Source organism: Nyctereutes procyonoides, unplaced genomic scaffold (genome assembly GCF_905146905.1).
Source record: "Nyctereutes procyonoides isolate TBG_1078 unplaced genomic scaffold, NYPRO_anot_genome, whole genome shotgun sequence".
Lineage (NCBI taxonomy): Eukaryota > Metazoa > Chordata > Mammalia > Carnivora > Canidae > Nyctereutes > Nyctereutes procyonoides.
In genome coordinates this window covers 24,966,133-24,992,518 of record NW_026575128.1, presented here as the reverse complement: position 1 = coordinate 24,992,518, position 26,386 = coordinate 24,966,133, and the positions used below count along the sequence as shown (strand labels likewise).

At 35.0% G+C, this 26,386-nt stretch overlaps 1 protein-coding gene across 2 annotated transcripts in view; it reads right to left on the bottom strand.

The window, feature by feature from the left end:
- Window positions 1-26,386, bottom strand: part of TMTC2 (transmembrane O-mannosyltransferase targeting cadherins 2) — a 391,175-nt gene that overhangs the window by 124,641 nt on the left and 240,148 nt on the right. For both annotated transcript variants that reach the window (XM_055341449.1, XM_055341450.1), the window contains exons 5-7: window positions 18,647-18,732; window positions 17,782-17,966; window positions 16,621-16,699 (exon numbers count right to left, since the gene is read on the bottom strand). In XM_055341449.1, the coding sequence (XP_055197424.1) occupies window positions 16,621-16,699; window positions 17,782-17,966; window positions 18,647-18,732 (350 nt within the window). The remainder of the gene's footprint in view (window positions 1-16,620; window positions 16,700-17,781; window positions 17,967-18,646; window positions 18,733-26,386) is intronic.

Here is a 26,386-nt window from a genome sequence, read left to right as displayed (position 1 = left end):
TTTTTTTTTAGAAATTATTTGCATTTTATATTTTAATAAAACTTATGAGTATCATTTGGAAAATCCACTGAATGTATGACAATTATTTAGCATGCCCAGTACCATGTACAAAGCTATTCTGAAGATCCTCAGCCATCAGTTATTACTTTCAAGTTATGCAAATTTTACCTGTCAAAGAGCATTTCACCAACAGCCAAGCAAGAGGAAAACAAAACAAAACAAAACAAAAAAAAAAAACAAACTGGAAATAAAGTCAAACGTATATCACTTGTCTACTTATTATTATCATCCCCCCTCCCTTATTTGCTTATACTATGGATGAGTATTTACCTGATAAGAGTATTATATTTTAAGGTGATTTGTGCATTTAAGTTAAGCATTATAGGTTTAATAAGCACTGCAAATACAGAAGCTACTCAATTTCTAAGAACAGATAAAAGACCAGTAACCTGAATTATTTGTCAAGCAGACCTTTATAGCTTAAGTAATCATAATCATGATAGCTTTTGCTGTTTAGAGGCATAATCACAAGCTTTTCCTAAATGTATTGCCCACATTGGCTATACATCTTTGCTTCAAGGAAGAACTAGCTTCCTTTTATTTTAATCAAATTCTCTTTGTATTAGCACAGTGCTATCAATACAAATATGTTTGATAAATTGAATTGATCTGAGTCTCCTGACCTTTTGAGTGCCTTTTGCTTGGCTCGTTAGTAAAAAATACTGTAATATGCACAAAAATGTATATACCACTCACACATATCTATGTGTTTCTACTTCTCAGAACAGTTCTTAAAACTAGCCTGTCATAAAAACGATAGCTGGAATTTTTTTCTCTTAATCTAAAGCTTAAAGTGTATTTGCATTTAAGAAGAATTTGGTTAGATTAAATAGAATGCTCGGGTGCACTGCAAGAAATACTGAAGCAAAGACCAAAGCCTGGAATGGAATACACAAAACACAGTTGTTGGTAGGATTAAGCTTGATTTTTTTTTTAATTTTCCTATTTCTGTAATCTTGTATTATTATATCTCTATAAAAATGAAAACATTGCCATAGATTTTTTTTTCCTTTTTGCCATGTTGAGCTAACAAATGTTTCCCCAAAAAAGCAAACAGCACTTTTTTTCCTAGGGAAAGTGAACCACTTCTTCATTCTAAAACTACACTAGATATGCTTTACATAACAAAGAATGCAATAATCCCTACGGTATTGATACATTTAAAGTAATTAATGACAAGTTACATATTATACCCCAATTATACCCAAATATTGATCTCTAAAGGGGATTCTAAAGCCAGTAGAAAACATAGACTAATTTAGGAGTTAAGCTGAATGATGGGAGGGATTACAGATTCTGACTGGAATCGGCCTGAAATTGTTCTTTGGGTACAGTGCTCATAGGTCAGCTTTTAGAAGCTGTACCATCATTACCTTTAATATAATTTCTACTTTTCATTTATAAAAAATTCAACTAACTTGTAGAATAGTAAACTATAGGCTTTCTGTAACAAAAAATGTGAGAGAATCCCAATTTCACAGTGATTCTGAGATTGAAATCTGTGTATGTAAGTTGTCTGAAAATCATTTCAGAAAGTGTTCTATTTTTTCCAGTCTTACAGCTATTACTAAAAGCTATTTTGAAATGAAATATTAACTTGCTAAATAATTAGTGGCTGGCCCATTTTCTTCAGAAAGGACTCAGAAGTAACTTGTTAATTTGAAAACTTGTGAGATGGGGAAATAAGAAAGGGCTGTAAGGAATATAATAATGCATCATGGCAAGTATATGAAAAATGTAAATGACCAGCCTACTTAGGTCCTACTCATTACTACTCAGAAAAACTTCAGATAACCATTCATTGTGTCTCAGTAATAACAATGACGATCATTCACTGACGATTATGCATTAGGGTAGCAAGCCATAACGGGCTAATGTCTGATTTATGAGCACCTTCTCCTCTCATTCTCTACCTTTGGGCATGTAGAATGTTCTCTCACTCAGTCCCACGAGGAGCCTTCACACATTACTCTCATTCAACCACTACCAAGTAACTGTTCAGATTAGGTTTGCAAGATGAAATCATTCAACATCTGTATTAGTTGCCTTATCCATGACTCTCGTTTTTTATTAAGGAATGTCTTTACCTGGATTTTACAGATGAGGACATTGAGAAGCAGAGTGGCTAGATAAAACACACAAAGTCATAAATGTAGGAAGTGGTAAAGCTGGAATTCAAACCCAGGACAACCTGACCTCAAATCACACTGCTTTAACCTGCTGGTAGGGAACAATCACAAACTTTTCAACTCTCCCGTGCAGGGGAAAATTATACTCTTTCTCATTCCTAGAAAATTGTTTCCTAGCCTTGTGATACATTGACCATCAAGATCATTTCATTTTGCCTTGGGCTTATCTACTGAATTAAAGGAATAAGGGAGAACAATAATAATCTATAGTTGACCTTTAAAAATGCTTCTGCTGCATATGTTACTCAACTCTTAAGAGGGAAATATGTATCCTATAAGATGCACTTGAGTTCTATGGTTAATCTTAACACAAAAAGAGCCTATAAAAACGGTAATAAAATCAAGATGCAAACCCTAAAATGCAAGAAAATGATAATGGGCAAATTTAAATGTGTTTTAAAAATGACTCAATAAAGATATAGGGAAAAAACAATATACGGACAAGAACTGGATATAGTCCTGGCACAGACAAAGTAGAAGCTTCTCATTTCTCACTTCTAATTCATACTAGGGGTCAGAATACTCATTTTATGGCTGAGGAGGGAGGCTCATGAGAGCTAAGTGACTTGCACAAGGCCAGTTAATAATCCTATTCTAGAGCAGCCCAGGTGGCCCAGCAGTTTAGCTCCGCCTTCAGCCCAGGGCGTGATCCTGGAGACCCGAGATCGAGTCCACCACGTTGAAGAGGGAGCCTGCTTCTCCCTCTGCCTGTCTCTTCCCCCCGCCCCCTCTCTCTCTCTGTGTCTCTCATGAATAAATAAATAAAATCTTAAAAAAAAAGAAACCAATTCTATTCTAAAAGGTCAGAATGGCTCTAAAGCCCATGCTTTTCTCCATGGCATCAGGCTGCCTACCATACAAAGTTTATTATTTATCGAATACCTACTAACATCTTGAATATATTTATACTTTTATATTATCTGTACACTGTAATTTACATCAGTCCCATTTCACAAATGAAGAGGCTGTGGCTCATTGAGACTAAGCGATTTGTTCAATATTCAAAACTAAGCAAACTCCAGATTCAGGATTCAGGTTAGAATTCTTTCTGGTTCTTTCTACCATACCATTCTGTCCAAATACTATAAAAAAATAATTAGAGAGGAGATAAAATAACTGTGAAAAGTGCCACCGGTGGATTCAGTTTTAGGAGAGAATGACATATATGTAATTCTTCAAGCTTGATTAAAATACTAAAATCATAAAAATAACATGAAGGAAATGGCCACAGGAAAAGAAAATTTTACATTCAATAGGGAAGGAAATGAAAATACTTGATCAGGAATAGGGTGGAGAAAGGAGGGTTAAGTTATCTTCTCTGGTACTGTAATTCTCCTTGACTTACAAGAATAGAAAAAAAAATGTTTAGAGCACCCAGGAGGAAAGAAGCAATGATGACTATTTTTCCTTCTTATTCTGCAGAAAAAAAAAATGACATAATAGAGGCACTTTCATAAGAATGAGAAGATTTGCTGTGATGATGTAGTGATGAGGTTCATCACCCAGATTTATTCCCGATTCCCTTGCAGACAAAAGGGATTTGGATGTCTCCAGGCCGGCTTCAAGCAGATATAAACCAGTTTCAGATGAAGAACAAATAATGTCACTCTTCCTCCCTAAAAAGCCCTGGGTCTAAATAACTCAGCCAAAGGCTAACTCCTTAAAGGAAGGAATGCTGGATTATTGATGATGTAATAGATCAGATCTCACTGATTCTCATGTTTCAAGTTACTGGACAGCTCTGCTTACAGATAAAGGATAGAGTATGTAACGGGCCATAGTACCCATACTTGCTAGAGTTACCTTTTGTTTCTCTCATCCCTGCTCGATCGTATATCTCTGCGTTAAGATTCAGTTTAGATTCTCCTTTTTTTGTCTTGCCATTTTGTTGAGATATAATTAACCATACAACTCTGTGTGAATTTAAGGGGTAGATCACAATGGCTCGATTACACATGCTGTGAAATGATGACCACATGAGTTCAGTTAACATTCGTCATCTGACATATATTTTTTTAAAAAGAAAAACAAGGGCGCCTGGGTGGCTCAGTATGTTAAGAGTCTGCCTTCAGCTCAGGTCATGATCCTGGGATCCTGGAATCAAGCCCCACGTAGGGCTCCCTGCTCAGCGGGGAGTCTGCTTCTCCTTCTCCCTCTGCCTCTTCCCCTGCTTGTGCTCTCTCTCTCTCTCTCTCTGTCTATAAATAAAATCTTTAAAAAATAAAGAAAAGAAAAAAATTTCTTTTCCTGTGATAAGAACTTTCAAGATCTACTTCCTTAGTTACTTTCAAATATGCCATACAGCTGTGCTAACGGTAGTCATCATGTCATACATCACGTCCCCAGTATTTAAGTATCTTGTACTGCAAGTTTGCACCTTTCCACTGCCTTCATCCAATTCTCACATCTCCCAATTCCCTATTTAAAAAAAACACTAAAACAGGAACGCCTGGGTGGCTCAGTCGGTTAAGTGTCTGCCTTCTGCAAGTATTTAAAAATAAATAACTCCATAATCCCCCAAATGATATAATTATTTTAGATTCACCACGGCCTAGTGTCTTATACGTAGTCATTTCACAAACTTGTGACAAATACCCTAATTAAAAAGGAACTATTATATTCATGGATTTTCTAGATAATCTAGTCAAGACTAACCATATCTAGATCAAGTCCCGTTGTTCTTTTGTAAAATTTTTAATATTTATGTATTTATCTAATTATAAGCTTTATATCTGCTTATGATAAAGTTGGGAATATGATAATTTTATAAAATGAAATGAATTCTACTACTATAGATAGTGGTAAAATTCTGATGTATTTCTAGAATTTATTTTAAATATTGAAAAAATTAATTATCTAATCAATTATTTTGTTAGTTTTAAGTATTTAAGTTCCTTCTGCTGTTTTACTATGTTAAATAAAAATAGGATTATTTCAAAACTTAAACTTTCTCATTAAGCTTAATATTCAATGTTTTATTATTCAAATTTCTCTCCCAATTTTTTATGCAGGTACTTTACTTCAGCAATTATCCACCTGTTTTGTAACTGTCTTCATTTTTTTTTTTTTACATATCTGTTAATATTATGTTAGAATACATATATAGCAGTGGAATTCTTTTTTTTTTTAATTTAAGATTTTACTTATTTATTCATGATAGACACGGGGGAGCGGGCAGGGATACAGGCAGGGGGAGAAGCAGGCCCCATGCAGGGAGCCCAACATGGGACTCGATCCAGGGCTCCAGGATCAGGCCCTGGGCTGAAGGCGGCACTGCGCCACCCTGGCTGCCCCTAGCAGTGGAATTCTCCAGCTAAAAAGCATTAGCAAATTGAATGGTCAGGATACAGAATACCAAGTTAGCTCATCAAAATACTGTACCTATTTCACTTCTACAAGTATTATATAAGATCAACTTTTCTAAGTCCTCATCAAAATGAGATTCTAGTATTTTTAAATGTCCATTTGAAAAAGAAAAAAATGCTATTATTTCGATTTTCCTACTTTAATTCTTAATGAAAATTCATATATTTTTTACAAAGTTTTTCCACAAATTCTTAGCCATGAGTATTTTTTATTTGCAAGTCATTGATTTTTTCCATTTATAGTTTTAAGCCATTTTTCAACTAAGATATATTTTTTCTTTTTGATATGCAAAAGATGGTTAAAAGGGTTTTTCTGTCAACTACGTTAACTTTTATATATGCAAATTAAGTTGACTTTGCCTTTGTAGCTTTGTTACTGTCTTTTATGCTTAAGGAAGTCTTCTTTATCATAGGGATATAAATTCTAATTATATAGTTGTATTACTAAAATTATCTACTTATTCCATATGAAATACATTTGCCATATAATGTGGAATCCAGGTCTAATTTTATTTTTTCCAAACATCATTTAATTAATTGTCCCTGATTAAGAACTCCCTTTCTCTCGCAATATTTATTTTCACATTTATTATCTACAAAAAAACCCCTAAGAATTCTGATCTGTGTGTAGGCTCTCCATTCAGTCCCACTGGTCTGCTCCTCAGTTTTTATACTAATATAACACTGCTATATTATCCAGTAGTTAGTTTCTAACTAATGGAGGTTTTTCTAATATTTTAATATTGAGTAGAGCATGTCTCCCATTATTCTTCTCTAACCCCCCTTGACTCTATTTTCCTGTTATGTCTACTGGATAAATTTTAGAATCATTTTGTCAAATTTTTGATAAGTCTTTCTGAAATGTTTATTGCAAGTGAATTATAATGTATGAATCAATTTGAAAGGGAAATTTCTAGAAAAATGAGTTTCCTTATCCAAGATTAGTACTCAGTTCATGTATTAAAGCTTCCTTTCCCTTTTTTATATACCTATCTTTCCAAGTATACTATTCCTGATCTCAAGCTAGACTGTGAGATGTGTAGAGCCAGGCAGAAAACCCTTTAGTACACTCTTCGTCTCTCCTCTAACCTAAGTTCAGAAAGCCTCTGGTTCCAAAGAGTCTCGAAAAATTTCTGATAAATTGACATACTGAGTATCAACTTAAGATTTCAATGTTGTATTTTTACCAAGACTGTCACTGAAGAGAAATTTCCAAGCAATTCCATTTTCTAGAATCTGTGGTCTGAAAGAACCATATGACATCAGGAGCCTATTACATCAAGAGTTTAACTTGCTGTGATTTTATTCTCACTTTTTAATTCACTGTATTGGCATTAATATAGAAACCTTAGGGAGTCTGGCTTTTTTAAAATTTATATATGTCATAAACTTAACTGTAGGCCATCAAAGTTTGTGAATCTCTTATATTTCCATCCTAATCCTTTCCTCAACCTGATCTTATCCTTGTAAAATAACACAGTTGAGTTGCGTTAGATACGTTAGTTCCGATGGGAAATGCTCAGTAGCTACTGTACAGGGCAGGAAAAAATAAATTAAAATGGTTACAGAAATTAGAAGCTGTTTTGTATCTGACAACAGACTTCAACAATTAAATAACCTCTTCCACTGTGGTGGAGGGATTAGAAGTAAAATGAAATACGAGTCTTAAATTATGGAGGGTTATGAAAAGGTTCAACATGTTAACGCTTCACCAAGTTCTACTGCATCAAACTTAAGAAGAAAGCTGAAAGCCAGAAAGGGTAGTTTTAGAGCAAAAAGAGGAAATGTAACGGAAAAAAAAACTGAATATGCATCTTATTAAATAAAAAACTAATCATCAAGAAAGAGCTTAAATTTTAGTGAAAGTTAAAAAGTTCCTAATTTCTAGTGTAAGGTTATATAGAGGAAACATCTGATGTGCCATCAAAATTTAACTTGGAAAAAAGCCAGGAGCCTGGGTCAATATTTCATTACATGCTACTGGGGTTCTGGACTTGTTTAGGCTAATCAATCCCTTTATGTTTTCACAGAAATAAATCACTGAAAATAGTTCATCAACAAATATTAGAGCCAATCCTGTTAAATGCTCAGAATTTTCCAAAATACAGAAGTTGAGACTGTGTGTTTTCATTTGTATGTTGGTGGAGGTGATGATCTTCTCCCCCCAAAATACAATACTGTCCTCAATACAATACAATGGAGAAAATAAAATGGCTCAATACATCTGGAATAACCAGGGATCACTAGAAATACAAAGAAGTGCTAACCTGGGTTTTAAAAACCAAGGTTTACAACAGAGGAAAGAAGAAAAAATGAATAAATGTTGTACTAGCCTGTAAAGAATTAATGAAAATAATAGTATTCGAAGACATACAACTTGAAATATTTGCAGGAAAATATCAAAAGAGTATAATAAAAGCATTTTTAGTGTTATACATATCTTCTTGGGAATGTATTTCACATGTATTTCTGGATCAAGCAATATGTCTCTATAACATAACAAATACTTTATTTTAAACTGTATTTTTCTATGAATATTACTTGCTAAGATTTATCAGATAATTAAAAATTCATCCTATTTGTAATGATGACTTGAAAATAAGATTTTATAACAAACAGTTCAAAAACACCATGCCCGTAAGTAACATGTTGGCAAAAGTCTTGCAATCTGGAAGAAAACTTTGCATGCTCTTTTTAAATTCTTTATTCAATTTGAGTATAACAGTAGTTCCTAGTCATTTGGGAAGTTAAATGAGATTTTTATGTAGAAAACAGTCTCTCTTTAACCAGTAGGAAAAACAGGTACAAATGCATACACAGTGAAGCACTCACAGTAATGCATTTAATTTTTATTTATTATTAAGTGTATTTATTTGTTTACTTTTAAAGTAATCTATACACCCAATGTGGGGTTCAAACTCACAACCCTGAGACCAAAAGTCAAATGCTCTTCCGAGTGAGGCAGCCAGGTAATGTGTTTAATTTTAAACTTTATTTGTATTACTTTAGATACATGTAACTTACAGTTTCCTTGACACTGATTTTCAAAATTACATCCTTTATAATGAGATTTTCTTCTTACTCAGGATTATATCAATTTTATCTAAATGTTTTCAAAATTGGCAACTTTTAAGAATGCCAGATTTTGAAATCCAGTTAATTTCTCAAGTATAACATATCCATTTTTAAAAGAATAATCTAATCCATATTTACCGCTGAGTAAAAGATTCACTTCATGGATATTGCCCAATAAAAGAGCAAAACATATGCTATTTTTTTTCTCATTTATTTCTACTGAAGCATCAGAAAATATATTTTTTTTCAAGCAGAAATACTGAAACTCTAGAAATCAGAGAATAAGGATATAATTAGGTATTAATTTGAGTATATTCATTTCCTTATAACTCAATTTAAAAATAAAGTTTTGAAACTTCAATCTTTTCTTTTACCACTAAACTGGCAAAAGTATGAATTAATGTAACAGGTGGGCTCATGTGGTTTTAATAGCAATGAAATATAATCAACTGTCTCATATCATATTTCCAGGAAAGCAAGTGACATCTAGACCAAGCATGATTCTTAGCAACCCTACTATTGGCATGAAAGTGTTCAAACTCCCCATAGGGACCATATATCTTCTGGTCCTGGGTTTAATTGAAACTTTAAACAAAATATATTACCTATTTAATGCAGCCGAGCTAGATGTTGGCCTCTGCAGTATACAGACTAATGCCTAGCAAATTAATGTCTGTAACCATAGCACATAATGTAGAATCTGTACCAAGAATGAATGGTGAAAAGAAGAAAATTAAACCACTGCAGTTTTATAATGTAAAATGAACTTTGAGAATCTTAATGATTTTGATTATGAATTTTATATATTTATTCTTTTTGATACACAGCCAAAAGTTCATGATTTCCTTATCTTGTTGGCTCCATATCTTACAAAATGAACTTCTAAAATCTCTCAAATTTACATTTCACTTTTTTGGACTGGGAGACCCAACAATGGTCTCCTGGTCTCATCCTTTCTGATGATGAAAAAAATCAAAGTGCAATAAATAGATTTATCTTAAAAACTACAAGTCAGTAATCTTTTTGGAGGCACATAGATCAATGGCTAACCCAATTATATAGTCATACTCATATCTGTAGGGCTGACTCACTAATTTTCAAGAGTGCCAGTGGAAGCAATAGTAGGAAAATCACCAGAACTCAAAACAGGGGAAGCAGATGGTATAAAAAGCTTAACACTACCAGAGTGTTAATGCTTCCACACTTGAAGGATGTGAAGTTCAGATCTCACACAGTTGAAAACCATCTCTTTCACAGTCAGCATGCAAAATGCCTTGAGCAATACACTTAAGAACAGCCAGTCACAGAAGAAAACATTAAGTATGTGAACCATCAAGTCAAAAACTTATTCTGAGTATCTTGATGCTACATGCATTCTAAAACAAGGTGAGGTAAACACACACACATACGTGTGCGTGTGCTAGAATAATTCAGCAAAAAGAAATGATTGAATTTTTTAAAAAAATACCTAGCAAACCAAAAAACCTACAGAAGGCTGAGAGAAAAACAATCCTTTACGGCCATTCCACCAACTGAATTCAGCATATAATGTACCTTATTTCAAGTAGAGTTAAGGTAAATTTAAAAGAAAGAATTTTTGCATTTTGTTTTCAGGAGGTATATTTGTATATTTGACATCTTGTCATCAGTTCTTACCTGAGAGTAAGGAATCTAGCCATTTATGACACTTGACTCCTTTATTCCACAAGTCTCTTTCTTAAAAATACAATTCTAAAATTTAGACAAGTTTTTACTCCAAAATTGCTCTAATACATTCACTGTGTTTCCTATTTATTGTTTTGTTCCCCATTCTAACTGACTGGCTCAAATAGATTTAAGGAAATCTCTTGTAATTAAAGAACTGAGGTTTTTAATACAAAACTGAAAATTATTATTTTTTTTAAGATTTTATTTATTTTTTTATCCATGAGAGGCACACAGAGAGAGAGGCAGAGACACAGGCAGAAGGAGAAGCAGGCTTCATGCAGGGAGCCTGATGTGGGACTCCAGGATCACGATCTGTACTGAAGGCAGCGCTAAACCCCTGAGCCACCCGGGCTGCCCCAAAACTGAAAATTAAATAAAAAGATTCCTCCCTTACTAGAGAATATAAGGAGAAAACATCTTTTCAATTTCAAATCTACATAAGTAAAAGATTTGTTAGTTGCAGACTGTTGGAGAAAAATATATTTTTCTATCACTGAGCTGGGATTTTAGAAGCAATAGGGATGTGTATTAAAAAGAAAACTAGAAATTTTCAGATTAAGAGAATCAAAATGGTAAAATCAAAATAAAGGCAAATAAGGCAATAAACAGCAATGGATCATCATCATGCCATTCCCCTGGAAGAAAATACAATCTCTCTGTAACATAAAAAGTGTGTTACCCATTGTAAACACACATTTTTTTAAAAGAACAGGAAAATATAAATATGTATGCAAATTGTGACAACTAGTGTCACCTTAGAGATAAAAAAGAGATTTTTCTTGTTTAGTTGGTTTGGTTTGTTTGGTCCAGACCGCATAGCACAAGCTATAGTTATAGACAAAATATTCTCAAGGTTAGATAATATAATTTTCCATCTTATTTATAGGCATTTACATATCAAGGCAAGGTACTGAAGAGCTCCAGACCAACTGTGAAATCACCTAGAAAGTTCCATAAGAACAGGAAACATATGGGCTATTTCCATTTCATACCACTATCACCTTTGTAACTTCCACCCAGCACTTGTGACTTAAAAAAATTTTTTTTTGCATACAGAGTTTTTTCTAAATGGAGCAATTATACACTGCAATGACAAGGCAGTAATAACTCTAGATTCCCTATTACTCCAGGCAACATGTTATGCCCTTTTGTTCTCCTGATATATTAACAAGATGAAATGGCTTAAATTGCTTATATAATTAACCCAACAATTAGTTTGCATTGAGAAAGCCAAGTAATTTTATTTTAAATAGTAAATAGGCTCAAAATGACCTTTGGGATTGGAAGGGCTCAAACTGATAAAAGTAATTAAAAGTTACAGCCTAATTTAGCTTTCCATAATCTCAGGAATATTCAAAAGCAATGTTTTCATATGCATAATAAGGGAAATAAACAATTATAGAGGCAAAAAAGGAAAAATTAAAGGTGGTTAAAAATTATCCTACATTAAAAATTTTTAATATCTTGCATATTTCATTTTTGTAGGTGTTTTCTCATTTTTAGTAAAAACGTAGAGGTTTTTTCATATATATTTGGATGAGGAATAAGACAAATATACCTATATCTACATCTAAATACATTTTGCTGATTTTTTACATAGGTAAATAAAAGCTATATTAACATAGTAAAGAACATGCCAATTTCAGTAACACCCAAGGGTTAAATAGAAAAAGCATTTGAATTTAAATCAGGATACAACCTTTCTGGGGCCCTGGGGCTGGCTTAGTTGGTGGAGCATGCAACCCTTGATCTCAGGGTTGTGGATGTGAGCTCCATGTTGGATGCAGAGATCACATAAAAATTTAAAGATCTTAAAAAACAAAAACAAAACCCCAGAAACTACCCTTCCGGTTTTAACACAAACTATAATCCTAAAAAGATCAACTCAACTCTTTGGGTGTTAATTTCTACTTTGTGAAATAAAAGACATTATAACAGGAGGAATTTTTAAGATAAGAATCTTCCATCTCTAACATTCTAAGACCCTAAAATATAACTATAATTTGAGAAGAGGACAAACCGAGAGTCAATTAAGGCCTACAATGGGTGTCAGAATAAAAAAAAATTATGCCTAAGTGTAGAGGAAAAAATATGTCATGACGGGAAAAGGAGAAGAAACTCTAGCCTAAATATGATGATTTTAATTTAGAGGGTGTTTTTTGTTAATGAAATTCAGTCAACTGGGCATTAACTGAGTATGCTGTTTCACTTTTGGTTAACAGAGTTAACGTAGACAGACCCGAGCCAAACGTGATCCCTGTTGACTATCTGTGATTGCAAGACCATCACTAGGCCAAAATCTTATGTACAAAGAAATCATACGTATGTGGGTAAATACAAAAAGAACTGACATACTACAAGCAAAGACTTTGGGGCTTACAGTCCCTCAGGAAGGACAGTGACTATAATGGAAGGTAATATTATGAAACACTCACCAGGTAGGGCATTTGGTCCAATATGTTGTACTTTCACCACCTAAATCAATCCTCAAACTGATGCTCCTTTTTTTTTTAATAATAATAAATTTATTTTTTATTGGTGTTCAATTTGCCAACATACAGAATAACACCCAGTGCTCATCCCGTCAAGTGCCCCCCTCAGTGCCCGTCGCCTATTCACCCCCACCCCCCGCCCTCCTCCCCTTCCACCACCCCTAGTTCATTTCCCAGAGTTAGGAGTCTTTATGTTCTATCTCCCTTTCTGATATTTCCTACCCATTTCTTCTCCCTTCCCTTCTATTCCCTTTCACTGATGCTCCTAATAGGGCTGTCTTATACTTGGGGAAACTGAGGCTTCCGTTTAGTATTTTGCTCAAAGTCACCTAGCTTAAAGGTCAAAGCCATAGTGTGAGCTGGGGCTATCTGACTTCACACCACAGTGAATCTCCATTTAACCCTACCTGTTCTCTCAAGTGGCAATGGAGACCCACAAAAATAATGTTTATACAACTGGCTAGGATCAATTTTAGTAGTTACTTTGCAATGTGGTCTCTTATTATTTCACATATTCAAATACTTTGCTAATTACAAAAGCCACCTAGGTGAAAGTTCATTTATTTTTAAAAATAACATTTAGTATCTTCTGCTTTGTATCACTGGCTATGTTTGTAATTCACATAATTTTGGATGGCTTCATTCTCAACAGTTTCTGTTACTATCATCTTGATCTTATGAAATCAAAAGAATAATGAAAATATATTTTAAATAGGATTTTTTTGAAGGTTACTTAGAAATTGCCACTAAAAAAAATCAACAGTCTTAGATAAAATATAGAAAAATTAAATTGGGAAGCAAATTAATCAGACGTGTCATTTTCTGTTAATATATAAATGGGAAAAATCTGCTCATGTGGTGTTAAGGATATGTCAATTACTGGCAGGTAGCATACAAAATAGAAGTTTCTCATGAAACGTTCAAAGGAAGGGAAAATATGAGGGACTGGAGAGTTTTGTTTTCTTTTTTTTTTTTTTTTTTTAAAGCCACTGCCATGAATTGAGTCATTAAACTAAAAAGAACACTCAAATATAGTTGTATTTTTTTCACACATACCCCTTTATTTCTCCTAACCTCCAAATAAACTAGAAAATAGGATGGAAAAAGGATAATGTTTGTATGTATAAACACAAGTGCTTGGGCAGAGGTGGGGATGGGGGGGGGTGGTTAGTGGTCCTGAAAGCATCAATGAATGAGCCCTGAGAAAAATGAGTACTTACAGGCTGAATCCAGCCAGACATTATAATCCATCACTGATCCCTAAAGGGCACTAATAATATGTAAATGTGTGAATTAGAAGACACATTCAAGGCTGTTGATAAACTTGATAGGATAATCAGCACATGCTGACAGATTAATGAAACTGATGAACTGATAGGGCAGCTTATCTCCTGGGCCATTTTTTCTCTTGTCAAATGGAGGCTAATCAAAATGTATTAAGAGTTAAGGCAAATACTCAGAGGATTTCACCCATTTGATTAGGAGGTGAACTCACTCTGAGAAAATTATAGTTTCGTGAACAATTGAAACTATGAAACCTGCTCAGCTGATAGACCCTCACCTAAAATTAAACAGAAGGCAGCCACCATAATTATGGAAGGAATCTGGAATTTTAAATTATATTGGGATTCTCCCCTTGCAAACTGTCACAGTGCTTTTCAGAGTCCAGGCGAGATGACCTCTTTCTATAATGAAAAATAAGACAAAGGACTAATCAATAACCCCAGGGACGCACTTATCGTTTGCTGCCTGTGTGTGCTCAGCATCTGTGTAACCATATGAGACACAGATCCCAAGGAACCAGCTGAATTTTCAATCAAATTTATTTGCATAAAATAATAGAATGAATCTTCTAAAATCACTAACTATAGTGAATATCACACTTCCTATTAACAATAAAGATGCCATATGCAGTCTGTTGCCAAGGAGCTGAGTCCTTTCCTCATTTAAAGAAAGACATCTCACTCGATAATTCAGGAAAATTGGGAATAAGGCCTTCCCATGCATTAGTGTTACAAGTAAACTCATAAACTAAAAACCATTGTGTCTCCTTAGAGAAAACTGGAGAAAATAATCCTTTTAATATTAATTCTGACATGAATAATCATCCAGTGTTAACAGAAAAGTTAATTCAATGGGCAAATCGGTCTCTAGGCACACTTTGTGGACACGTACACGTGTGCTGGGTGGATAGACTGATGATGGTAAAGGCTGCAGAGTAAAAGTTACTGCTTTAATTTTCTAAAATTTTTAATTCTTAAGAGTGTGATAGCAAAAGTACATTTAATGAAGCTAGATTTTTACCTTGCAGTAATTATACAAAAGAGAAAAGAAACCACAACTAAAAATACCCCAGGGTCCTCTTTCACATGAGCACTAAATCACTCCATTGTGCATAATTAACTGGGGGTGGGATGCCCAGAGACACGAGATGAAAATATTGACCTCTTCCAAATTATGGGGTTTTTCCTGTTTACTGACCTGTGCCTCATTCTATCTTTCGAAATCTTTTTTTTTTTTTCTCATTTATGAAAAAGAGAAAGTGAGAAGTGAGGGTCTTTGCTAGCCATATATTTTCTAGTTTGGGAAGGTCTGGGATTTTCAAAGCCACACAGCTATGATTTCTCAAATTGTAGAATATAGAAGCATAAAATTATCCTAAAAATTATGTAGTCTCATTTATTTTATATGCATAGAAATAGTAAACAACTTAATCAAGTTAATGAGAAAGGAAAATCTGAGTTTGAAAATTGTGCTTTGGAAATAAAATCTTTGATTTTTCTTCTCTCCCTTAAGCAGAAATAGCAGAGTTGGTCAATCAGCAGGGCATCTTAAACTGTAGGGATTCTTTTCCAAGTCACATAGTCAATAGGTAGTCTTCAGTTGTGTCTACTATCAAATAGATATAGTAAAAATTTACTACAAGGCGGTCACAGGTCAATCACAGGCAATATTTTATCAGAAATTCTAGTTCTTGGTCTCTTACACCTAGAAAACTCCATGTCCTAACTTATACGCTTTCTGACTAATTAAGAGGACAAATTATTCAATGTGGAAAAGTAACGATTGTAGTAGCACATTTACATTCTTCGCAGTACTGTTCTCACTCTAAAATAACACTCTGAAAAACCTATTGTGATCCAAAACCTTATCAATGAAAACCATTACAAGTTGGTTCAGTTATTCTCATCTTTTAGAAGCACCAAAATCATGACTCCCTATATCATGCCATGCTTATTTGGGGGAATCTGATTAAGAAAGTAATGATCAAATATTCTCATGAATTTGATAAATCATTGAGAAAAAAAATATTTATTCACCATTTTTAATTTCTAGGGTCTAGCTAATACTCAATATCCAAATGGGTTTGTAAGAACCTCGCAACAACTCTAGATCAGCTAAGAATCAAGTGTATGATTGCTCTTGTTAGAATAAACGTGCTTTGTCAGGGTCTGGCTGGCTCAGTCAGTACAGCATGCTACGCTTGATCTCTGGGTCATGAGTTTGAGTTTCACACTGGGGGTAGAGTTTACTTAAAAAAATAATTAAAAAAAAAAAAAGAATGAGTGTCTTTTGTGAACATTTGAAAGTATCACCAAACTGTGAATAAGTTTTTATGCGTATGTGTGAGGATCAATGATACGATTTATTTGAATTCTATTAACAGAAGCACAGATTTTAATTTCTCCACGAGTCCCCAAAATGTAAGTTAAAATATTAGATTTTACTTACCCATCATGTTGTACAAGCTCTGTGGAGCAAACTGCCTTGGCATTTTCTGAATTGCTTCCTTGTATACGCTAAGGGCATCCTAATTTAGGAAATGAAAAAGAGACAAAGTACAAGGATATTCACTACAAATAAAATGACAACATCCTTCAAAAATCAAAGCCTTCCATTGCTATTTCTAAATGGCTCATCAGGGGAAAATAATTGAGCTGTCTTGATATCATACTACCTCAATTTCATGAATGAAAATATTCAACCCACTTAGTGAAGAGGGCCACATAAAAATTTAGACTCCTTTAACAAGGAGTCAAATGTTGCCAATGCTCATTTATTTTAAAACAAATTTTCCAGTTCACATAGATTATTTAGTTTTTTTTTTAAAAAAAGGTAAAGTTTACATTTGGAAGTTACCCATAATCATCTAATATCTACAGTTACTTCAAGCCAGGTAACGAATAAAATAAAATAGCAACTAACAAATCTTCTGGCTACTGAGATCCACTGAAATTATGAAATTAATTATTTTAAAAATTGTATCTTTATCCTTATATTGTAGTCTTAGTATACATGGTGTAGGAGTATGGGTTTGAGAGCTACAAAGGGAGGAGCAGTTTTAAATGTGAGAGAAAAAAACCCATGCAGGCAGGCTTCGTGTGACAGAAAGGGTACACACACCTCCCAGTTTCTTGTACAACATCCCAACTCCAGTACTCTTCCTCTCACTCCAATTAAAAAAAATAAATTTTCATTTTATTACTATTACAGAAAGAACCAAAATAAATGGGTAGGATTAACACCAAATTCACTTCCTTAATATCCAGAATGCAAACAATGTATTTTTTTTAAACATCAAACACCGGATATAACACTGTTTCTTGGATCATAAAATCAAAGAGACTAAGCAAATAAGCTTGAGAAACAACGCAGGTTATTTCCCTTTGTAGAAGAGCCACCGGTGCTCTGAGAAATTCATAGGAAAGAAATCTTAAGTTTTATTTAGAAGAGATTCTTTTCCAAATGAATTTCACCATACAACTCTTAATAAAAACTCCTATTAACTTAAGTGAGCAAAGTGTCCCTCAATGAGATCGCAGGGTAGAAAAAAACATGGAGTCTTGGACCAAGAACACAGGAGAAAGAGAAAGGGTGGGGTTTGGGCCTGACCTCGTAGTGTCCCTGCTCATGATAGAGTTTCCCCAGGTTGTAGAGACAGCTGGTAACTGAACTCTTATGTGCATGAGGGTCCTTTAGGTTTTCATCAGGAATCTCAGAACACTTGAGGAACGTGCGTCGGGCTTCTTCTGTCTTTCCTTGGTTCATGAGAATAATACCGGTGTTTAAATACGCAGCTGAGGAGGAAAAAATGGGAAATACAAATGTGAAAAGATGATGTACACTGTGACAACAATAAAGTTATCTTACTCCACTTTAGCTTCTATGGATGATTTCTGATTTATTAAGAAATCAAAGAAATGAAAACTTGGGAAACAAATATATATGGGAACAACAATGAAGTAAGGAGTATAGGTGTCAATGAAAAATGGATGGATGGTTTTGTCCTTGAAGAGCTGAAGAAATTTTGAGCTTAAACTCCGGATGAATAAAAGCTGTATTTATCTTAATATATTAAAAATGATAAATGGGTATTAAAACATGATTGAGGGGATGCCTGGGTGGCTCAGCGGTTCAGCGCCTGCCTTCGGCCTAGGTTGTGATCCTGGAGTCCCAGGTTCGAGTCCCACGTCGGGCTCCCTGCATGGAGCCTGCTTCTCCCTCTGCCTGTGTCTCTGCCTCTCTCTCTCTGTGTCTCTCATGAATAAATAAATAAAATCTTTAAAATAAACAAACAAACAAACATGATTGAATGGAGAGACATGTAATTATTAGAGGCTCACTCATAATCTGATAAGTATTTAGAAATAGAAATAGGAAGGTTTTCTTCCCTCTGAGGCTGTAAGTCAGCAAGATAATTTTCGTGGATAAATAAGGAAAAAAAGAGGTGTTTTGAAAGGACTTGCATATTACTTACAAGCCAGTGTAGGCCTGCTTCCGATCGCCAATTTGTAATAATGTAATGCTTCTGCGAACCTGCTGTTCTCCTGTAGAAGTAACCCTCTGCATGAGGAAAAGAGAAATTTGGAGAAGGACTGTGTTACTATACATCAAACCACAAATTTGTATTTTATACTTCAAAAATAAAAAAATGGTTAACGGGGCTATAAAAATGCTGACCCGGTACAATAAAAATAAATTCTTAATAGAAGGAAATGATTCCTCAGGAGAGAAAATACTGGAGAGGTATCAGCTATGTTTATGTTGCATTAGAAAGTATTAAGAAGTATTTCAAAGAGCCCTTTACCCCCAGTGAACTTTTTCCTTTCCGGCAATTTTTCTCTCCTCCTGGAATGACAAACCACCTGGATTTCTTCTTGGAGCATGCACAGTTTTTCACCAGTTCAGAAAGGAAACTTGTCTAAGGCAGTGATATATATATATAGATATAGATATAGATATAGATATAGATATAGATATAGATATAATATATATTTATATTTATTTATTTATTATATTTATGATATATGTTATAATAATAATTAATATATTATATTTATTTATTTATTGAAACATGAGGACATGAGGTGACTCTCCCCCTAACCATACTACTGGGGAAATATTGGTCAAAGGCAAAAGGTAATCTGGGTCAATAGGATAAAGAGAGTCTGAATTTAATTAGATGCCATTAGATGCCATAAAGGAACAGAGTAAAAGACTAAAGGTTGTCCACATTGTGATTTCCTGGATTTGGTCAAATAAGTCCGAATTTCAGAACACTGGGCAAATCTCACTTCACTATTGTGAGACATGTTTTTGACTACAGACCCTTAGATCCCACAGGCCTCGTGAGGAAGCTCCTCAGGCTGTGGCCACGTGGATTATCCATCATTCCAGACCCCATCCTCATGACCTAAATCAGAATCAATTACAGTCCTATCTATGAAAATACAGTGTCAGGGAATTGGACTAAGTCCAAAAGGTCTCTCAGAGGCTTTTAACCTATGCCTGTTCTGTTGTAATCAGTAGGTATCTCACAGACATTTGGCACCTCTACTAGGCCTGAGTACTTAACAATCTCAAACTGTAGGATCCACTTGCCAGCTGCTGAGGCCTTTGCAAAATGAGAAGGCTACTGATAAAAACGTACCATTTTATAGAATGTTTTTTAAACATTCAGCTTTCTATTTAATGGGCAGCACTGAAAAAATACCTGAAGAAAATCATTCCCAAATTAATGTTTGCTCACTTGTATCATTAGCAAGGATTAATCTCACTATTTCTTTTCTTTTTTTTTTTTTTTTTTTTTGATGGGGGTGGTGGTGGGCAGAGAGACTCTTGAGTAGGTTTCACGCCCAGCGCATGAGCCAGATGTTGGGTTTGATCCCACAACTGTGAGATCGTGACCTGAGCCAAAATCCAGAACGGATGCTTAACCAGACTGAGCCACCTGGGTACTCTAAACTCACTAATTCTAATATTTGTTTAAAAGTCATCTAAATAGATCAAACCATTCCAAAGCACATTAACATCACTTACATAGATACATAAATGTACACTTCTATAAAACATTTTGAGCAACAGTTAATTTGATCATGAAACTGATATGCTTTGCTGTGGAGTATACTTTTTTAGCTGCGAGAAACAAACTTTCCTACGGTACCTGAGTTTGTGAAAAGGTTCAACTGTCTTTAAAAGTAGGTATATACCTGAAACTAATATTAACACTGTATGTCAACTATACTTCAATAATGTTAAAAAACTTTAATGTGACAAAGATATGAAATATTCTTTGTAAAGACCTGATTATCTGTTTTTTAAAAGGTGAAACTGCTAAAGAGAAGGAATACTCACCTGTTTTTCAAAAAAGGAATAATTTTCTTTGTAACAATAATTTTATTGACAAAATGCTGGATTTCCAGTTAACTAAGCTCATAACATTATCTCATTTCAGAAACTTATCTACAACCTTAATTACTTTTATCACTTTCCTTTGAGATTCAGATAACAAGGTCCTTCTCCTTTGATACAAGGCTAATGGCACCAGAGGAGAAATATGATCCAGATATTTAATCCTATTTTTTCTACCTACTTTAAGGAATCAAAATCCTTCTGTGAGCCTCTCTTTGTCTAATATCCTCAATCCCTTTGTCCATTAGTTTCCTTTGCCTTAAAAATACAAAAAAATGTTCATGTGTCTCTTAGCACAGAAAGGAAAAAACCTTCTATAACCTGTATTCATTCCTATATCCACCTTTAACTACAGCTTATTATTGTTCTTCTCATCAGACTCAGACTTCCTTTCAGAACAATCTATAGTGTAAATGCCTAAGGACTCAAATCCCATTTACCCCTAAATCCAGTTATGGCTCTAATTATCAACCCCTCCCCTTCTAGTGTGCTCATATGAATGGCCCATGCAACTACAGAACTCATGACTATGTAACTCCTCTTCCTTCCTGAAACTGCGTCTTCTGCTTCCTTGAGACCAGTCTCCCCTAGTTCTCTTGATCTGGGACCATCCTATAGAGAATAATAAAGGTGTCTCTTGAAGAGCATTCATATAGTCCTTTAAAAGAATTTGGTGCTTCAGAGGGCTTTGTCTTTCTTCTCTTTTCTTCACAAATAGTGTCTCTGTATGACATCACACATATATATGCATATGCGTGTATATGCTGTATATATAATAACTGTTCTTGATTCTTTTTTTTTAAGATTTTATTTATTTATTCATGAGAGACACAGAGAGAGAGAGAGAGACACAGAGAGAGAGGCAAAGACCCAGGCAGAGGGAGGAGTAGGCTCCCGGCAAGAAGCCCGATGTGGGACTCAATCCCATGACTCCAGGATCATGCCCTGGGCCAAAGGCAGACACTTAACCCCTGAGCCACCCAGGTGTCCTGACTGTTCTCAATTCTGAAGCAGGATTGCTCTCCTGACATCCAGATCTCTTTCTGACAGCTTACTGAGCTGCATCAATCTCAGTACTCATTGGAATTTCAAAATCAACACATCCCAAAATTGAAAAGAGCATCTCCTGATCAAGAATAAAAAGATAAACAAATGAAATAAATAAAAGAAGAAAAAAAATCTCCTCAGCAATCAGCACTGTCATCCACCACATTTACTAAAATCAGAAACCTGATTATCATTTTTGAATTTTTGCTCATACAACTCCATGTTTTATAAAGTCTCCAAAACCCAACAATTCTTTTTTCTAACTCTTTACTCTGCCTCTCAAGGTTTATCCTTATGGCTCTGTCAGTCCTTTGTATCTTTACTGTCACCTAAATAACTCCAACAGCCCACTAATTAGTCTCCACATAATTACATTTCTAAAGGGCAAATATGCTGTTAGGCTAGACAGTATTAACATGAGGCGATAAGCACAGATCTTTGACAATGTGCCGGAAACCCATAAACCCTGCAAGCTGATGAGTTCAGCCTCATGGGCTCCCCAACGCAGACGTATTATATTCCTGTCATTTCCCAATTCAAAAAATACACAAAGAGGAGAAAATGATAAATAGCATGATCATCCCACCTAGACAGTCCTGTCCAGCCTGCCTTGTTCTTTGGAGGAACCTAGTCCCATGGAGTGAGGCAGCAGGCGAGTGTCCAAGAGGATCATGTATCACACAGCTCTCTGAATCTGAGAGTCTCACTATGTTCTCTGAATAAAGTTAGCAATGGAGCTAAATCCAAGTCAGACGGCTGCTGGGGCTGATTTCTCATGGCTAAAGATTTTAACTAAGCATCAACTATGCCCTAGCGCATGCAGCAAATGTGAACAAGACAGAGTTGCACTAGCCTGTGGATGCACAATCTATTGGAGGAGGCAAATAAGAAAATAAATGGTGTGGAAAATGACTGTGCTAGAGGAGGAAGGACCAAGGCTGGCCCAGCTCACGAAAGGACAAGTGAATATTCACAGAGTCCAAGTGACATCGGCAGAGGCTTGCGATAAGCAGCACTTAGCCAACAAAGGTGGTATCAGGTCCATGTTACAAAGGAATAAAAGAGGTTCAGAAAATGCACCAAATAACTCTTGGGTTTATGATTAATAAGGGGCAAAGCCAGGACAAGAACACTGTTTCTCTGATAATAAATCCCCCACTCTTCCTAAAAGAAAAAAAGGGTAAAGAAAGTAATTGAATGTGAGGTACATGCATACTAGCTTATGTTCCCCTTTGCTCTAGCACTCTCCAGATTTTGTAAAACACTCACTTGCATCAATGCTCTGAAAAGGAATCCAACACAGTGCTGGCAGTTCAGGATGAAAGTGCATTACTTCTAGCACTGTAATAACCCAAGCTTCTGTTGTTATTGCTGTTTGCCACATTTACAGAACCCATTCTTTATGTACTGAAGAGAGGACCGAGAACTAGAAACTCTTTACATTGTAATAGTTATGGTAAAAATAACAAAAGTCAAACTTATTTGGGGTAATGTGTCAAGTAGGCCACATGCAATCCATTCATTTATTACTCAACAATCACCTGATAAGGTGGGCTATTACTACTAGCCCCGTTTTACAAATGGACTTCAGACACAAAAAAGTTCGGCAACATGCCAAAGGTCACACAACTAGTGAGAAGTGTGCTACAGCTGAAGCCCAGAAATCTGGTGATAAAAGAGGATCCACACTGGAAGAGATCATTCATACCAAAGGCTTTTCCAGAACTGTTTTAAATTGAGGACAAGAAAAAATAAAATAAAATAAAATAAATTGAGGACATGGTTTATTTACATACTGATCATGTCAATAAAATCTTCTGGATCCTACATATATCAAAAATAAAGACACGTTTTAACATACCATCAAGCCAGAATCTGATGAGAAATAATTTTACTCATTTTACATGAGGTTGCTTTATGATTAAGGAAACTAGCTCAGGCCATACGTTAATGTGAAGCTGAAGTGACTTTTGAGAAGAAATTGAAAAAAAAAAGTTACTGATCTCTGAATAAGTGGTGGGGTCACTTTTACATACCTGTGTGTGTAGATGGATATATATATATATATATATATATATATATATATATATATATATAGTTTTTTTAATAGAAGAAAATATTTCACTTCTCATATTTCTCCCCTAATGATTTATCTTTGATAAACAATGAAATTAAGCACCCAGTGAAGAAGACTACAAATTGGGGAAACCGAGAGAATAAATATTGTTTTAGTCAAAGGAAGAAAGTACATCTGAATCTATAAAGTACTATCATTCTAACAGTAAATTTTAGAACTCTTCATTTCCAAACCTCCCCCTACACACAAAACAGCAAAATGCCCTCTCTTAAATCCTTTCAGCTATTTTAAAATCTGTTTGTGATCATACATTCTAAGAATCATCAATGAGTACGTGGAATTTTTTTTCCCTGTAAAAGTTTTGTCCAGCTTTATGCCAGTCTCCCCTAACAACCCTGTGTTTGTGTAAAATGCCATTTTTAAAGAATCACAACAATCTAGACACTTGATAAATGAAAACCAGTCAAACTGATGATAACAGTGGATTGGACAGAGTTAAATGCAAACATTAAATGTAAATAGGCATACAAACCCCTAGCCGGCTCTAAATATTGACAGAGATAGATGGGGAACATTTATTTAGCACAGAATTTCTCATTCAGGGATGACTTTTGTCCTCCCCACACCATCCCCCAGGGAACACTGGGGAATGCCTGGAGACATTTATGTTGTCATATCTCGGTGGATTCTACTGGCATCTATCTAGTGGGTAGAGGCCAGGGATGCCGGTGAAGATGCAAACATGTTAGAAGACATAAGACAGCCCCCAAAATAAAGAGTTATCTAGTACCAAATACCAATAGCGCTGAAGTTAAGATACCACCATATTTTACACCTTGTATGTACTGACTGCAATACATCTCTTCAGAAAATAAGGTCTCCATGTCCTTGCCAATCACATACGTGAACTATGCAAAGAATAGAGAAAAGAAATCAAGCTACAGGGACTGAATTATCTTTCAAGAAAAATCTACTTTATCATCATTTCTACTTTTTTCATTAAAAAAAGGCAAAAGGGAAATGGAATCTTCGAAAATTAAAAAGAAAAAGCATGACTTTCCTACTCTTAGCAGTACATCTGCACAAATGGTCAATGGCTCTTTGTACTAAGACTGCCCTCTATGTAGAACTGTAGACGCATACAGATCTTCAAGCAAAGCTATGTTTTCCCTCAAGCTCTCACAAAGGTCTTTCAAAATGGTTAAAATCTGAGATATTCAAAAGTTGGTACTAATAAAGCCTATCAATATATGAAAAGTGCACTTTTCAAGAATATACGGGATGTCAGTGAGCTAATGTTTATACAGAACACGGGTGAAACAGGATACGGTTTACAGAGTCATGTACCTTTAAAACTAGGGAAATACTAAAAATAGTAACTTCCTTTCCTTTGTTTGATTTCATCAAAGCATAATTTGGGGCACTCCTACTCCTGTCATATTAAACACTGACAATAAGATTACCCCGCCCAAATGAATAAATATTTCTTGAATGAACCATCTCTTGGTGAAGACAGATAAACAAACAGTCCCAAGACAGAGTAAATAAAGTATAAAGTGTTTTGGGGAACACACAAAAGGAACACCTTCCCAAGCTGACAAGTCAAGTGAGGTTCCTAGAGAAGTCAAGGATTCAGGGAATGAAATTCCAGACAGATCAAGCCATGCATATAAAAACTCAAAGTGAGTCTGAATCATTTAAATTTATATCACTTAAATCTGCCAACAGCAATAATGACAGGCTTCATAGAAATTAAATGACAATCTATATAGGAAGCATTCTGGAAAATGAAAAGCTAAAACAACTTAAAATTAAGATTATACTATAGAGAATATTTCAGTAATAAATAGTTTGTCTATTTTCTGGGCAAGCATACTTAGTAATCAAAATAAATCAGATAACTCAGTGTTTATAGGCAATGATTCACAAAATAATTTGCACGTCCTATGGCCCGAGGACGATAGCTCCCCCTCATCCGTGGTTTTGCTGTCTGTAGTTTCAGTCATTCGTGGTCAACCATGGTCAACTGTGGTTGAAAGGCAATCTTACTTCTGATGAATCATCAGAAGGTCAACAGGAGCCTAACACTAGCTCAGAAGGCCTACAATCGTTCCCCTCATCTCATCAGGTAGCTGTTTTATCATCTCACATCATCACAAGGAGAAAAAGAATGAGTATGGTATCATAAGATACCGTGAAGAGAAAAAGAGACTACATCCACAAAACTTTTATTACGGTATATTGCTAAAATTGTTCTATTTTATTGTTGTTGTTAACCTCTACTGTGCCTGATTTACTTTTTTTTTTTTTTTGGAGGATTTTATTTATTCATGAGAGACACACAGAGAGAGGCAGAGACACAGGCAGAGGGAGAAGCAGGCTACCTGCGAGGAGCCTGATGTGGACTCGATCCCAGGACCCCAGGATCACGACTTGAGCCAAAGGCACACTCAACCTCTAGAGGGTCTGGTACTACCCAGTTTCAGGGATCCACTGGGGGTTTTGGAACATATCCCTCATAGATAAGTCCCCCTAGTTGGGACTACTATAGTAACAAAAACATGCTCATCTTAAATTGAGATGTTTTTCTGAATTTTGTTTGCTTGTCCTTTAACACATGTAGGTACTTTGAAACTAAGATGCTTTCCTCAGAGATAAAACATTATCAACTTTAGATATTCA